Below are 15,224 nucleotides of genomic sequence, written 5' to 3'. Positions count from 1 at the left end.
TAGATGAACACACACAAAGTTTGGAAATTATATTACCAACACAAAAGAGGATGGCTTTAAGATACATACAAATATGAGAGTGCATGTATCAGCCTCCAAAATGCAGCCAAAAAGTGAGCACATCAAGCAGTAAATTACCAGCAATATGCATTGGTGATTCAAAATAAACCTAAACCTAAAATCTTCTATGAACTTAAGGGCTATGGTGGCTAATTTTGGGTTAATCTTACCAAAGGGCTATGGTGATTCAAACTAAAACTACAACATTCTATGAACTTAGGGGATAAATAAGGGGTTGTAGAACTCGAAATGGAGAGGGGGGTTAGTTAAATTAACGTTTCATTTTGCGATGAGTGCTACTCATTTTAGTTGCAGATTTCGTTGGCTTTAAGTTTTTACCTTTCGGGGTTGAGGTGAACTTATCGACATCGGAATCATCGTCATCACTTCCATCATTTTTCGACTTGTGCTTGCGTTTCTTCTCTGTTCCGGTGCAAATAACGATTTTCCTTTCGTCCTTCTGCTCTGTTGGTTCATGGTCATCCTTTGGCCTCCAAATGAAAAGGGATCTGAGAGAGCAAGCACAACGAAAATGCTAATAGCATCAATGGATAAACTTGTAGGGGAAGAGTAATCTCTCGGCAACAAGTGAGAATTGAATGATTGAAGTATAGAAGATTTCTTATAGACAGCTTAATCTATTAAAATTTGGAGAGTTCCAAAGCCAACTATCATAATAACATTATGGGAAAAGAGTGCATGTATATATATAGAAATGAATTAATGTCAAACCTTGAACTCCCAGACGCCAAAACGTCATCCCGTGGATGTAGCTTGTTCACTGGACTAATTGTGGTTATGTTCGGATCCATTACCTCAGCAACTAATTGCCCTGTGCTGACGTCGATAAAATCGATGGGATGCAAGGCAATTCCATTATAGTTTTCACTTATGTAGCGACCAACAACCGCAAGCGATTCAGACGGGTCCTGCATTGCATATCAAATTGAAATTTCCTAAGGGACAGCAAGGGGGAAGGATAGAGAGAGAGAGAGAGAGAGAGAGAGAGAGAGAGAGAGAGAACAAATATCAACATATAAATAAGTTGTTGCGAGATTGTATCACCTTTGGATCCCATTCTGCTCGAAAAGGAGTCAAATGTCTGTTAAAATCATGACTGTGCACAATTTCTCGACTTGGTGAATCCAAGTTGCCAAATATAGAGTCCCATACACGAATGCGGTTATCCTGAGACGTTGTAAGAATTTTGCAACCAGAAATGGGAGAAAAATAAGCTGAATTTACCACCCGTCTGTGTGCTAGATCATGCAAGGAAGAACCGGCTACTAATTGGCGAATGTCCCATATTCGAGCCTGTTATCCAGAAGCTTTTTGTGGTTAGTATGATGGATAGTAACATGCAATCAAATATTGGAAATCTTTGAGCCTGATATCCATAAATTTTTAATGGAAATATGAAAATGTAGCGTTTGTAAGCAAATGATAAAAAAAAAAAACTGCATCATTTGTTGCTTATCATTTATGTTCTTGTTAAAGGAACTTTATCCATCACACATGCACAATTACGGTGGAACAGAACAAAAGATTTAAACAAATAATACAAACGATCAAATTATCTTACAAAATGATCATTTCCACAACTCAAGAGAAGATCAGGTTGAAGAGGATTAGAGTGCAGTCCAACAACTTTGCTACCCTTCTTATGGATCAAAACAGCCTGCCCAGATTTGTTGTTTGACCTTGTATCCACCCTAAGTGCATCATGTCTCATAAGCAATTACGTTTTAAAAAGAAAAAGAAGAAAGATGCATCTTTGATCATTCAAACAGAAAAAGGAAAGAAATCACTTACAAGTATAGAAAACCAAAATTGTCAGCGACAAACACAGCGTGCTTCTCTGGGTTGATATCCATGCCATATAGCATCCTCCAATTATTAGGGCCCTATAGAAGACAACACTGAAGTTACAGTCCCCAGGAGTTTATATACAGATGTTTGGAATTCAAAATGATGTATTGTCACACTTGGGGGAGGGCTTGTAAAATATGAATACTGAATTCCACGAGGTATTTCTCTAGAAGACCTTTATTTCTAACCTTACGGAGGAAGAAGCGATCTAAAAGGAAAATTTGATCGAGGCAATATGGAAAGGAAAAAAAGGGTTATAAAGACCTGCCAACCATCAGGGTTGAGGTTCATTAATGAAGAAGAAATTCCAGTCTCCATATCTGTGCAACTAATGGTTCCATCAGAAGATGCTGCATATATCATACCGTCATTTGTAGGACTGAACCTGAAATAATTTGGGAATCATGTTTCCATTAAAAATTGAGTGCGGTTTACATGATATAACTTAACTCCAGTAAAGCAATTTCCAATGAGCAAGAAAATGAGATAAAAATCAGAAACTACGTGAGAAGATTATTACCTCATGTTATTTACGATACAAGAATGTATATTTCCATAGACTACCTTCTCATGCACTTTATCATAATCCCAAACTCCAACTTGTCCTTTCTGAGGTAATATATAAGACAAGGAAAATGGAAAGATAGGAAAAAAAAATGAGAATCAGGTTTCTACTTGGAGGTTATCGAAAAGGCTAACAAATGAACAAAAACTGGGATATTTGGTAAACCAGTATAGATCAAATTCACCTTGTCTCCAGATAAAAGAAGCCGGTTGTTTGTAGGGTGGAACTCCAGGCACGTTACACGTCTACTATGGTACCTTATAACTGCACAGTTCACTTGATCTGGGATCACATATGCTGGTTTGATCTACAAGATACAATAAACCAATCAAACTGACAGACAAATTAGCCCGTGATTTCGGAATACAGCTGTATAACAACCATACAAATATAGCATTCAACAGACAAGTAATAAGAAGGCTATCAAAGTCCTACACACCTGATCATCTAAAGGGGACTGGGGTTTTTTTTCCCCCTGATAATGTTAAGTCTTCATGCCAGCATAAGGGCACTTTCACTTGGCCATATAATAGTTGGACGCCTTACAAAATTGATGGGTCGAGAAATGAAAAGAAGTTTAAAAATTTGTGACTACAATCATTTTTCCATTACCATTACTACCAATCCAATAGGAAAAGGTTCTTTGGCATTCTAACCGATTACTCCGATTAATTGAAACATTGTTCCTTACAAATATATTCTATCTGCCACTGTTAACCAGCATATAGAAAAGCTAAATGTTTCATAAAAGTAAATACTAACAATAGGAACTTTGTAATTTATACAGCATAAAAATTAGGAGAATTCAATGTTTTTAATCTCATACTAAAAATGCATGACCTACAATAATCCAATTTGATGAGCAAAAAAGGAGAGAGGCACCTCGCAGCCAAGAGTTTGATAGCTTAGATAAAAAAACTATTCCCAGGAATCAAAAAATGAAAGAAGAAAATAAATATTACCAAGAAAAGTAGAAACGGACTTACAGGAGGAATATGTGGCTTAAACTGCCGCTCAAAGACATATAAAAGTGCATTACGAGTATTCTTATGGGATGCTGGAATGACACCAAACTCAGTAGCCACCCGATGCGGGCATGACATTGTTGTATGTCCTTCAATTAGTTGATAAATCACGAGTAATAGAAGACCCCAAGTCAGAATATTCTATAAAGATGGGATAAATAAAACATTAAGCATGAGAAAATGCAGAAGACCGTACAACATTATGTTAAACCCCATATAAGAAGGTAGTTCATCTTAGATGAGAACTAAATAAATTTCATAGTTCTCTTCCAAAAATTTCCCTCTCGATTGTCTACATAAAGCTCCTTGTCATCCTCATTAAAAATTCTAACGCCGAGCTTGGCCACAGTATAGCATCTAGCGCAAGTTAATGTTGCAATGGCTTGCAGACAATGTATAAAATTCTAGCAGTTCAAATGTATAATTGACGAATCCAATCCGCTAAAACTCTGTTTGAGGAACACACTTCTCGAAAATCATCCAAATTTCAAAAATCAACCGATTGTTGCATTCGGTTCAGAATCGGAAATCCCAGCAGGCGAAGTGAAACAAGAAACTAAACGTAAAAGAATCGGAAATTTAAGCGCTCACCAGGCATCTTGCAGAGAAAACATGGTTTCATAGGGCAATCAATGTACGTAGCCCCTTTGAACCCCGCTTCATGACCAGTCCTTTTACAAACCTAAAGAATCAACCATAATGTTATTATTTTTTAAAATCCCCCGCCAATAACACGAATGATCAAAACCTTCATCAGTGATCGACAAAAGCGAACAGAAAAACCTCGAATCGAACACTTACTTTGCACACTTTCTTGAGACTAATAGTAATGGGGGCTTTTCCCTTCTTGTCGGACTCCTCCTCAATCCTTTGGCCATCATTTTCGGAATCTTTACCATTCTCCCCTTCATCTTCGTCATCGTCGTGAAGAGGTTCTTCATCGTCGTCTTCTTCCGACGAACTCTGCTCGGAGTCGGTGTCCTTCTCGATTATCACTCTGGGAAATGAGAAACTTCTCGTCGTCGGAGCCATTTTCAGGGTTTTTCGACATCTAGTCTCGGGGTTGAGGCTATAAGCGCCATTGCGGTATTCAATGGTGGCGGGAGAATACGTGGCGCTCAACCGGCCTCTTGGCCTTCCCCTGCCCATGCGTGAATCTCTCCAAAATACGGCGTCGTTTCGAGATCTATTTTCTTTTAGAAAAAAAAAAAAAAAAAAGAAAAATCAACTTTTACCCTTAAACGAATTATTACTACAAGATAATAACTTTTTACCGTTTTTGTTTATTTTTTCTTTACACTAAAAAAGAAACATATTATTTTATATTATATCCCAAACTACCCTTAAAGTTTCTTTAATGGGGAATAGAAATTATTTAAAGAAACATTTGGGTGATGTAATGCAAATTTCTTACTATCCGAACACGTGTCATGTGCATATAACGACACGTGTCAGTGTAGTGACACGTGTATTTGTTTTTATTTTTTAAATAAATATCTCCCATATTTTCTATAAAAAAAAAAAGAAGAAAATTCCTTATTTTAATCCATAAAGAATTATATGATAATTTTACTTACCATATTTTATTAGATAAATAATTTTATTTAATTAATTTTGAGTGGTTTAAATATTGATTATTATTTATTTAATAAAATATTATGACTGATTCAAATTACTGAATGTAATTTTCTTATTTAATGAATGCAATTTCACACGTTGATAATTATTTGATTATGAGAGGTTAATAATTGAATCTAAATGAAACCAAATACCAGCCCAACCAATGGAAGGGCATCGCCGGTGAGTCATTTTCCAGTCCAGGGCAATAGGGTCAAATAAAGGTAATTTGTAGTTCCATTTTTTCAAACAAAAAATAAAAATTCGTTAATTTTAAAAAGTCACGTCGTATAATTTTTTTTTAATAAAATTTTATTTTTATTATTCGAATTTTATGTAAAAAACAATTTATAATTATTTTCAATAATATAACAAATACAAAAAAAAAAACACCCAGAAAGTTCTGTTTTTTCTTTCTTAATTTTAATTATTTTTTACCTAGAAAGTTCTATTCCTTAATAAAAACATTTGAGTTCAGTATCGAGTTCGCTATCAGCTTGTGAGTAGAGAGTAATTATTGGAAAATTCGTTGAATTTGATAAGATGAGTATGTTAACGACAATATTGTGGCTACTACAAATTCCTAAACGCTTTGCAGAGTTAATTAAAAGACTCGGTTGAGTCGTTCTCTTGACTACATGGACAAATGGCTAAAAGCTCGGGCATAGGCACGATTCAGTCTAGCCCCTCCTAAAAAATCAAGTCAACTATCGCAGACACTATCTATAAAAATTTGGATAGTCTGACTCAAAATCAACCAACACTATTAAGCAGCAATTCTACGTAGTATAGGTTGCATGTAGAATCATTCAAGCTTGACATGATCAATCTTATTTGTGGAGTTCTTTGAATCTCAATCAAGTGTTTTTGACTTGAGATATTTGATCAACAAGAATCATTCAAGTTAGACATGATTAATCTTGTTTGTGGAGTGATTTGAATCTCAAACAATGTTCTTGCCTTCAGATATTCGATCGCAGTCAATCTATAGAGATAGAGTTAACTGTTAAGATATTTTTCACACAGAGTACACGATCCTAATTTTTACTTGACTCAAGACAACTAAATTTGAACTCGGTATAGGTATATACGATATTTCATGAGTGCAAATGTCCAAATAAGCTCTAATCATCGACGTTAAACTCACACGACATACAAACCACAAGGTAAGTCGTCGAAAAAATACCAAAAAAAGATAAAAAAAAAACATCAAAATTATAAGATCAACATTTAAAGAGGAACTGAAAATGACAAATGTGGATATAAGAACCAGAAGCCTCTCATGGCAGATGTCCGCACCCCAACTCCACTTCTAATTATACAAACAAAAATAGAAAAATAAATAAATAAATAAATATATATATATATATATATATATATATATATATATATATATATATATATATATATTAAATTAAACAGTTAATTATTCAATTTATGACGCTGTAATAGGTTTCAACTTTTTATTTAATGAGTTATTGATTTATTCAATATATATTAAAATTTATAGACTTGCTTAATTTAAAATTTAAGAACATAAAATTTAATTTAATTTTCCATATGTTAATTATTAATAATTAAAAACAATTTAGAATAAATTATATAAATATTGACATTTTTGTATTATTATAAATAATAGACAATGATGTTGTTGAATAATTTTATTTTGATTTATTTTTCGATCATAAATAAGTGTTCTAATAAATAAAATCGAAAAATCAAAGCAAATTGGTGAGATTCTCACGGAACGACATCACAGTCTCCACTTGTGGTGTCGTTTCAATTGTCTCTATCCACAGACCTAATTGATTTAAGCGCCCATAGCCGATTCGAACCTGCGCAAGTTTTTGGAACTAACAATTCCTCTCTTCTTCTTCTTCTAATTCCGGCAATGTTTTCCGTCCGCTTCCCCCTCCCGATCGACAACCTTCTACCGCCGCCTAAATTCGTTTTCGGTTGCGCTTTTCCAAAGCCCTATGTCTCCGACCGCCGCCGCTTCTCCAATCTCCGACTGAGAGCGGCGGATGTGGCCGCGCCGACTGTCGAGGAAGCCGCGTTGCCTGCGGGCCTGCAGAAGGAGTTCCTGCCGAGACACGTGGCGGTGATTATGGACGGAAATGTGCGGTGGGCTAGGCGGATGAAGTTGCCGGACTCCAAAGGCCACGACGCCGGCGTACGGTCGTTACGGGAGATGGTTGACCTATGCTTGGAATTGGATATTCCTGTACTCACCGTTTTTGCTTTCTCTTATGATAACTGGCTTCGCTCTAAGGTCCGTTTTCCCTTTTAATTTATTAAATTATAAATTTAGTTAAATTTGTTTAGGATAATTTTTAAAATTACAAATTTTATTTTTGAGTTTTTGAATTTTTTAAAATACAAATTTAAAATTTTATAATTTTGTTATGCATAAAATTTAAATTTATATCTAATTTATCTATTAAATTTTATTTTTTTTTAATAAATTTAATAAATTTATTGACATAAAATTAAATTTTCTTGAATTTGGTTAAATTTTAAGCTTATTTTATGGATTTTAAAGCTCATATTTAATTTCTCTAAATTTTAAAAATAATCAAAATATTTATATTATATTATTAAATAAAAATATTTAATATATTTAATTTTTTTAATAATTTAGGAACATCATACACAAAATGAAAAATCTACGGTTATATTTAAACCTAAAATCAAAATTTTAAAAATCTAATATAGAACTTTTAATTTTATTTTTTTAATTCTAGAGGCATTTTATTTATTTTGTAAGGTAAAATATCAATTTATTTTCTCTAGTCCATTAAATAATTATTTTCTTAAAAAAAAAAAAACCAATATATAAAATTTAAAACATTTTTTTAATTATTATTATATAAATTAATTATGTATTTTTTGTTGGGTAACAGCGGGAGGTCGACTTTTTGATGTTTTTATTCGAAAGAGTTTTGAAATCTGAGATGGAAAAATCTTCGAGGTAATTCTATTAATATTTTAATTAAATTAATTAGTTAATTAACTAACTAATTAATTGCGTTAATTAAATCAAACACAGCAAGGGAATTAGGTTATCGGTGATTGGGGATTTATCGCTGCTTCCCAAATCCCTACAGAACCTAATAAACACGGCGGTGGAAGAAACGAAATCCAACACCAAACTCCAACTCATCGTGGCGGCGAGTTACAGCGGAAGATACGACGTCCTTCAGGCCTGCAGAAGCCTCGCCCGGAAGGTGAAGAACGACGAGATCCAAGTGGAAGACATCAACGACAGCCTGATCGAACAGGAACTGGAAACGAAATGCACGGCGGTTCCTCACCCCGATCTCCTCATCAGAACCAGCGGCGAACTCCGAATCAGCAACTTCCTGCTCTGGCAATCGGCGTACACCGAATTCTTCTTCACCGAGACGCTCTGGCCGGACTTCCGGAAACAGGATTTCGTGGAGGCTCTGGTTTCGTATCAGACCAGGCAGCGGCGCTACGGCGGAAGGCAGTCTTGATTGATTTCGTCTCCTCGATCAAATAAATACTCTTTTACTGTACACATCAATTGGTTAATAGAAATACATATATATATATATATAATGTTAACGACACCATAGGAAATGAAAGCAGAGATGTAATTTCTAATTTTTATACGTATTAATAATAATAATTTCGGTGTTATATTAAAGTTTTATTTTATATATATATATATATATATATTGGAGAAATTATTAATGTATTTTGGAAAACAATAAAATTATTTTAATAATTTAAAGTGTGAATTATTTGACATTTTTTTAATATTTGCAAATTTATTACACACAAAATTTAAAACTAAAAATTATCGTTTTGGTTATTTTTGGGTGATTTAAAAAATTATAATATTAGTAATTTATTAAATATATAGAAAAATATCTCTGAATTTTATATTTCGTTTTAAATATTTATAAAATTTTAAAAAGTTTAAAAATGCTCTTAATTATTTTTAATTATCTTTAAATTTTTAAAAAATATAATGATAATAATAATAATAATAAGAAGAAGAAGAAGAAAAAAAAAAGTAGAAAGTTCCTAACCGGCGGATACGGAGAATAGCCTGCGCGCGCTTCGCCCTAGTTCGACTTCGATCCCCTTTCGGGAAGAAAACCCTTGGCGCTCGTTTCTCTGCCCAAGGGAAACTGGAGAGGATCTTGATTTTGATTTTGATTTTGATTTTGATTTTGATTTTGGTTTGTAAGTGAGCTATGAATCCTCTAACCCTAGTCAAACGCATCCAGAAAATCAATTCTCAGGAGGCCTCGCTTGGGATTTCTGAGGAAGCTTCATGGCACGCTAAATACAAAGATTCCGCCTACGTTTTCGTTGGAGGCATTCCTTACGATCTCACTGAGGGTGATCTCCTCGCCGTTTTCGCCCAGTAAGTTCATAATTTTATCTGTTTTCTCCTCATTGTGTTCTTCTGTGGCTCTCTGTTCTGATTGGGTAGTTTACTAAGTGGAACATTGAGCTTCTATGCTGGATCTGCGTGTTCGACAATGAAATGATTTATTTTCTCCCTTAGGTGTGGTCTCGTAGTTCGAGTAGCTTCTGAAATGAAATTTCCGAGGTTTTGCATAACTGGAGGATTTTTGTTAGAGAGGGAGTTGATGTTTCAAGTTGTGTAGCTTATGTTTGACCAAATACACTAATTGAGCTCGTTCTTGCTAGTCCATTAGGTTTTGTTGTTCCTTGTATCTTCAGCTTGAGAAAAAGTTTCTCCCTCCCTCCCCTCCCATCTCTCTGAAGGATCAGACAAGTTTTTTTTAGCTACTTTGCAGAATTCATCTTCCTTGTGATCTCGAAGGGGTAACCATATGACAAGATGTTTGGAGATACGATTAGAAACGGCAAATCTCCACAATGGCATGGTATTGTCCTTTTTGAGCATAAGCTCTCATGGCTTTGCTTTTGGTTTTTCCAAAATGCCTTGTACCAATGGAGATAGGGTTCCGTACTTATTAAACCCATGATCTCTCTTTATTAGCCAATGTGGGACTACTTCGTTCAATAATTTTCAACAATCCTCCCCTTGGATAAAGTACAACATAGAGTCTCTTTTGAGGCCTGTAGAGCCCTTGAACAGTCTCCCCTTAATCGAGACTCAACACCTTTTTTTAGAGCCCTCGAACAAATTTCACCATTTGTTCGACACTTGAATCACTTTTGACTACACCTTCGAGGCTCACAACTTCTTTGTTTGACACTTGAGGATTCTATTGACATTGCTAAGTTAAGGGTATGACTCTTATACCATGTTAGAAATCACGAACATCCACAATGGTATGATATTGTCCACTTTGAGCATAAGCTCTCATGACTTTGCTTTTGGTTTTTCCAAAAGGTCGCACGCCAATGGAGATAGTGTTCCTTGCTTATAAACCTTTGATCTTCCTCTTAATTAGCCAACGTGGGACTACTTTCAATAATCCTCGATAGATACCTCTCGAGGTCCTAGGTCTTAAGTCTCAATTAGAAGCTTAGTTGCTCAAAACCATTCTCTTCTCCTGGAGCTAGCATTGGAGTGCGTAAAGCCTCTCGTAGATTAGTGGGGTAGGTTGCAAGCATAATACAAGAAGGGCTCTTTGGTATCTTGGTAGTTGGTATATATGTGTGCGTGTGTATAATTACATTCCATCCAATCAATAAAAGAAACATCTTCTTCTTCCTTGCCCTTTCAATGTTTAGCTGCCTGTAAATGCATTTTTAACGCAGCATATTAGCCGTGGATTAATTCTTTTTTTTTATCTGAATATTGAAATGTACTTGGACGAACAGGTATGGAGAGATTGTTGATGTTAATCTTGTCAGAGACAAGGGTACAGGAAAGTCGAAAGGCTTTGCCTTTGTTGCATATGAAGATCAGAGAAGTACAATCCTTGCTGTAGGTTGTCTTCAGCTCCTTGCTCTAGGTAGTTCATCGTTATATGGGAATGAATGCAGATTTCTAATTAATGGTGTTTGTCCCTTTCAGATAATTTGAATGGTGCACAGATTCTAGGCCGAATCATTAGGGTTGATCATGTGACTAAATATAAAAAGAAGGAAGAAGAAGATGAAGAAACCGAACAAAAGAAGAGGGAAGCTCGCGGTGTTTGTCGTGCATTTCAAAGGGGTGAATGTACCCGTGGAGCTGGGTGCAAATTCTCTCACGATGAGCAGGTACGTGTGAGACTTCCTATTGTGTAAACTTACTCTAGAAAGTGTAAAAGAGGAATTAATCCCTGACAGTTGGGTAGTGGGGAGGAGGGATGGTTCCATGTATAGAAATGGAATCAGTTTTGCAGGGGAAGTTTGAGATCCCACATCGGTTGGAGAGGAGAACGAAGAATTCCTTATAAGGGTGTGGAAACTTCTTTCTAGCAGACAAGTTTTAAAATTGTGAGGCTGACGACGATACGTAATAGACTAAAACGGACAATATCTACTAGCGGTAGGCTTGGGCTGTTATAGGAAGTCTGTTAGTTTCACGGGATTTTAGTTTACCTTTAATGTTACTAGCTGGCTATCCCTGAGTGAAAGAACTTCTGACATACTATTTTCTTTACCATGCTTGGCTTAGAGTTTTAGCTTCACTTTAGAAATTTAATGCATCAAGTTTTTTATTATTCAGAGAGCTGCGAACACGGGCTGGGGGGCGGCAGAAGATGCAAGTTCAAAATGGGGACATGACAAGTTCGATGATAAAAAAGATCGTGATCGAGAATTGCGTGCAAAAGGAAGGAAAAATAGTGATGACTTAGAAAGACATCCTAGGGAAACTAGTGGGAGGGCGAGGCAGGAAAGTAAACTGAAAGGCTGGGATGATGGTAAAGAATCAGAACTCAAGTCGAGAGAGAACCATGGTAGGAAAGACGAGAAGAGATTGAGCAGACACGATCCTGATAGCAATCGTGAACTGAAGTCGGGAGATGATCGTTATAGGAGGGAAGAGAAGAGATCTAGTAGGAACCATGATGATAGTGAGAAAGAAGAGAAGAGATTGAGAAGACATGGTGATGACGATGATAAGACGAAGTTAGAAGATGGTCACCATAAGAAGGAAGAAAGGAGATCGAGAAGGAACCAAGATGACGAACTCTCGCCGCATTCGAGAAGAGACTACAACAAGAGGGAAGAAGACAGGTCAAAAAGGCATGGTGACGAAGAGTATCAGCAAAAGCCGAGGGAAGACGATGATGATAGAAGGGAAAGAGATAAATCGACAAGACATCGCTCAGAATCACATAGGCGGGAAAATCCAGATGAGAAGAGGGATTCTCGATCCTCTCATGGTCGGGATCATTCTCATAGAGAAAGAAACGAAGATCGTCGTAGATAAGGAGGACCGCAACGGATCATTACAGTTAGTCCTGTCTTGTTCAACACACTTCGGTTTTCTTCCGACGGGCTGTTCGGTTTCCTTGTATCGAAATGGGAACTCTTTTTTGTTACCTCACTAGCTTGAAACTAAGCTTTATTTGTTCTATCGAAACGGCTATGATAACTCTTTGATCTGGTAATCACTTAGATCAGAGATTAAAGTTCTTTGGGATGTTGGAATCTTAGCCTTTTGTAAAGATTATGCGCACTATTTAGCGATAGGATCATAGATATCACTGGCTTTAGAATATATGGATAATTTCATTTCAGTTGTAAGAATATTCTTCCAAAGTAATTGATAGCCATTCAGGGTGCCAAATGCAATGTGGATGGCGTCGCATCCTTTTGGTATAATCCTGAGATCTATCTTTAGATTGAATGTTACTATCTATCTGCCATCAAACTGTAATTAAAATTCAGTTCAAATTGCTGAAGCATAATTCATTGATTATATAAATTAAAATGCATTGTCATTAATTGTTTCGTTAATGTCTATTTTCATTACTAAAAAGTATGAATATGAGTTTGATTTCTACAACAAATTCAAGTGAACAAAATGAAAATGATGTGAATATCGTCGCAGTTAATGGAACCTAAATTAAAATTGATAATGCTTTGTTCTTATCTTGCGAAAAGAAAAAGATAGATTAGGGCTTCGATACCTTGTATTTAGCCAGCAGTTGATTCATTTTGTCCATTTTTCACGATCAATTGAGCGAAAATCAAGGCCAAATCTGGTTTCTTGATTGGATCTTTCACATTCTATATTTACAATAATCGGTTTTCAGTGAAAAGCGATTCATCATCTTCATCACGGCTTGCCCCACGGAAGTCTTGACGTGTTGCTAGGATTTGTAGCTGCATAATTTATTACGTTAGGAAGTAATTCGTAAATCCTAGTGTCCTAAGGGTGAAAGTGTACTGTTGAGGATGCCAAATGATTTCTCGATTGATCCTGGAGGCTGGAACTCCATGTGAGCATGCCCTAACTGTAAGGAAGATCGAATCGGTTTACAGGTTGCTCGAGACTGATAGAGGTTGATTTGGAAGAAACAATTCAGAAAATAACAAATTGATAAATAAAAATCGTAAGGGAAAAAGAATGATCTGAGAAAAAACGTCATTAATCAGTATATGCTAAACCAGAATTTAAACACACTACGGTAATTGGAGATCAAATACACAAGAAAAAAAAAACGAGCAAGAAGGATGATCGTCTGCCTGATAGAAGTTTTGGAACCAAGGAGAAAACGAAGTAGAGGAGATTCAGTTCGATTCACATCATCACCATAATTTTAACAACATGAAAGAAGGAAACAGAGATCGATAGTACCAATTCGACAAAAGGTATTCATCTCGCAACCATCCGAGACTAAATCTCGCCTCGTTACTGTACATAGAGAAAGTGAAGGACGAAGAAAAGTCTTCAACATCGGAATCATCGCCTGTTATCGTAATCAACGACTTCAGATTCGGTAACCGATCGAGAATTCTGAACTATCGAGCGACCGATCGAATTGATCCACTCCTCCTTTTCGCGCTCCGACTCAGCGATGAAGTACATAGTGTCATGACCGGTGGTGGAGAGCTCGAAGGCGCAGGGCTTATGGAGGATATCCTCGGCGCCTTTGACGGTGAGGCAGGTGTTGACAGGGATGACGCCGCGTGGAATGGAGGCACGAGTAACGATAGAGTCCTTAAACCAGAAGAGTTTACCTTGTTTCAGAACGAACCATCGGCGACGCCAGGTTTTGAGATATTCGCCCTGCTTGTTGAGCCAGCCGGCGCGCTCGGGGCTGGTCCAGAATTCAACGCCTTTGTAATCATCCGGACTCGGATCTTGGCCAGTCGCCGCTCGCCACAGGCTCTCCATCCTACCGGAGATCGTCGGCCGCGACGGAATCGGAGGGAGAAGGGGAGAGAGACAGAGAAATGTTTGTATTGATTTTCTATGCCTCTAGGGCGGATGTGGTTGCGAATGGGATCTAGTAATGCGAGACTCTTGCTTCTATTTATGTAATATATATATATATTCCAATTTTTTACGTATTTATTACAGAAATTAGCTGTCAGTATTGACTTATTGACTACCCTAAACGGTGTCGTTTTAAGGCGAACTCACCCCTCTTAACAAAAACCAGGCTGTATTGCTTTGTTTTCTTCTTAATAATAAAACAAAGCTGTTGCGTTGTTTCAAGCGTGAAATTTCCTGATTTAAAAGAAAACAATTTACTCATTTTTCAATTAAAAAAATATTTTCTACTAATAATTAGTGGGACTATGGAACAATATATATTTATTTTAATTAAAAAAATGATTAATATTACCATTTTAATTTTAGGAAAAAAAATCATTTCTAAAAAGTTTAAGAATAATTGAAGAAATGTGATTAAGGGAGGAAGAAACAAGTATTATTGTTCGAGGATTGTTGGGAGTGAATCCGACTTGGCTAATTTAGATAATGATCATGAGTTTATAATCAAAGGACTCCATCGATGAAGTATTTTGGGGAAGCTCAAAGCAAAGCCATGCTCAAAGTGACCAATATCAGTCATAATTTCTAACAATTATATAGTTTTTTCTTCAATAATACACTTATAATGTATATATTTATAAATTAAAAAGAAGGAAACTTGTAATAACATCGAATTAAATCAACAAATTATTTAGTTTCTTTTAATGAAATACAAAAGGACTAGCTTTTCATG

At 35.9% G+C, this 15,224-nt stretch overlaps 4 protein-coding genes across 4 annotated transcripts; 2 read left to right on the top strand and 2 right to left on the bottom strand.

Annotated features, from left to right (window-relative positions):
* On the bottom strand, window positions 1-4,625 carry DDB2 (damaged DNA binding 2). Its single transcript, XM_023656092.2, has 11 exons — window positions 4,321-4,625; window positions 4,111-4,201; window positions 3,481-3,608; window positions 2,679-2,801; window positions 2,450-2,538; window positions 2,194-2,314; window positions 1,873-1,964; window positions 1,643-1,772; window positions 1,126-1,374; window positions 793-989; window positions 1-569 (listed from the first exon to the last, which is right to left on the bottom strand). The coding sequence occupies exons 1-11, from the start codon at window positions 4,549-4,551 to the stop codon at window positions 332-334; spliced, it is 1,689 nt and encodes a 562-aa protein (XP_023511860.2). The 5' UTR covers window positions 4,552-4,625; the 3' UTR covers window positions 1-331.
* Window positions 4,626-6,892: 2,267 nt separating this feature from the next.
* CPT4 (Undecaprenyl pyrophosphate synthetase family protein) lies at window positions 6,893-8,799 on the top strand. The gene is made up of 3 exons (XM_023656407.2): window positions 6,893-7,408; window positions 8,040-8,107; window positions 8,186-8,799. Exons 1-3 carry the CDS (start codon window positions 7,028-7,030, stop codon window positions 8,631-8,633), a joined length of 897 nt encoding a protein of 298 aa, XP_023512175.2. The 5' UTR covers window positions 6,893-7,027; the 3' UTR covers window positions 8,634-8,799.
* A 366-nt stretch (window positions 8,800-9,165) lies between these two features.
* Window positions 9,166-12,785, top strand: LOC111777366 (RNA recognition motif (RRM)-containing protein). The gene is made up of 4 exons (XM_023656918.2): window positions 9,166-9,535; window positions 10,933-11,042; window positions 11,129-11,316; window positions 11,768-12,785. The coding sequence occupies exons 1-4, from the start codon at window positions 9,363-9,365 to the stop codon at window positions 12,473-12,475; spliced, it is 1,179 nt and encodes a 392-aa protein (XP_023512686.2). The 5' UTR covers window positions 9,166-9,362; the 3' UTR covers window positions 12,476-12,785.
* Window positions 12,786-13,619: 834 nt separating this feature from the next.
* On the bottom strand, window positions 13,620-14,523 carry LOC111777367 (pleckstrin homology domain-containing protein 1). The gene has a single exon (XM_023656919.2). It carries the CDS (start codon window positions 14,387-14,389, stop codon window positions 13,955-13,957), a length of 435 nt encoding a protein of 144 aa, XP_023512687.1. The 5' UTR covers window positions 14,390-14,523; the 3' UTR covers window positions 13,620-13,954.
* Window positions 14,524-15,224: the final 701 nt, after the last annotated feature.

The sequence above is a fragment of the Cucurbita pepo genome, chromosome 16, assembly GCF_057944985.1.
Source record: "Cucurbita pepo subsp. pepo isolate OVF chromosome 16, ASM5794498v1, whole genome shotgun sequence".
Taxonomy (NCBI): domain Eukaryota; kingdom Viridiplantae; phylum Streptophyta; class Magnoliopsida; order Cucurbitales; family Cucurbitaceae; genus Cucurbita; species Cucurbita pepo.
This window is presented reverse-complemented; position numbering and strand designations above follow the sequence as displayed.

Excerpts from the sequence above, each read along its gene's own strand:
- DDB2 (XM_023656092.2), bottom strand. The coding sequence starts at position 4,551 with ATGGCTCCGACGACGAGAAGTTTCTCATTTCCCAGAGTGATAATCGAG. Across the intron at positions 2,802-3,480 it reads TTAAGCCACATATTCCTCCT|ATCAAACCAGCATATGTGAT; the intron begins GTAAGTCCGTTT and ends TGTATCTTGTAG. Across the intron at positions 1,773-1,872 it reads AATTTTGGTTTTCTATACTT|GGTGGATACAAGGTCAAACA; the intron begins GTAAGTGATTTC and ends TGATGCACTTAG.
- CPT4 (XM_023656407.2), top strand. The coding sequence starts at position 7,028 with ATGTTTTCCGTCCGCTTCCCCCTCCCGATCGACAACCTTCTACCGCCG. Across the intron at positions 7,409-8,039 it reads ATAACTGGCTTCGCTCTAAG|CGGGAGGTCGACTTTTTGAT; the intron begins GTCCGTTTTCCC and ends GTTGGGTAACAG. Across the intron at positions 8,108-8,185 it reads GAGATGGAAAAATCTTCGAG|CAAGGGAATTAGGTTATCGG; the intron begins GTAATTCTATTA and ends AATCAAACACAG.
- LOC111777366 (XM_023656918.2), top strand. The coding sequence starts at position 9,363 with ATGAATCCTCTAACCCTAGTCAAACGCATCCAGAAAATCAATTCTCAG. Across the intron at positions 9,536-10,932 it reads CTCCTCGCCGTTTTCGCCCA|GTATGGAGAGATTGTTGATG; the intron begins GTAAGTTCATAA and ends TTGGACGAACAG. Across the intron at positions 11,317-11,767 it reads AATTCTCTCACGATGAGCAG|AGAGCTGCGAACACGGGCTG; the intron begins GTACGTGTGAGA and ends TTTATTATTCAG.
- LOC111777367 (XM_023656919.2), bottom strand. The coding sequence starts at position 14,389 with ATGGAGAGCCTGTGGCGAGCGGCGACTGGCCAAGATCCGAGTCCGGAT.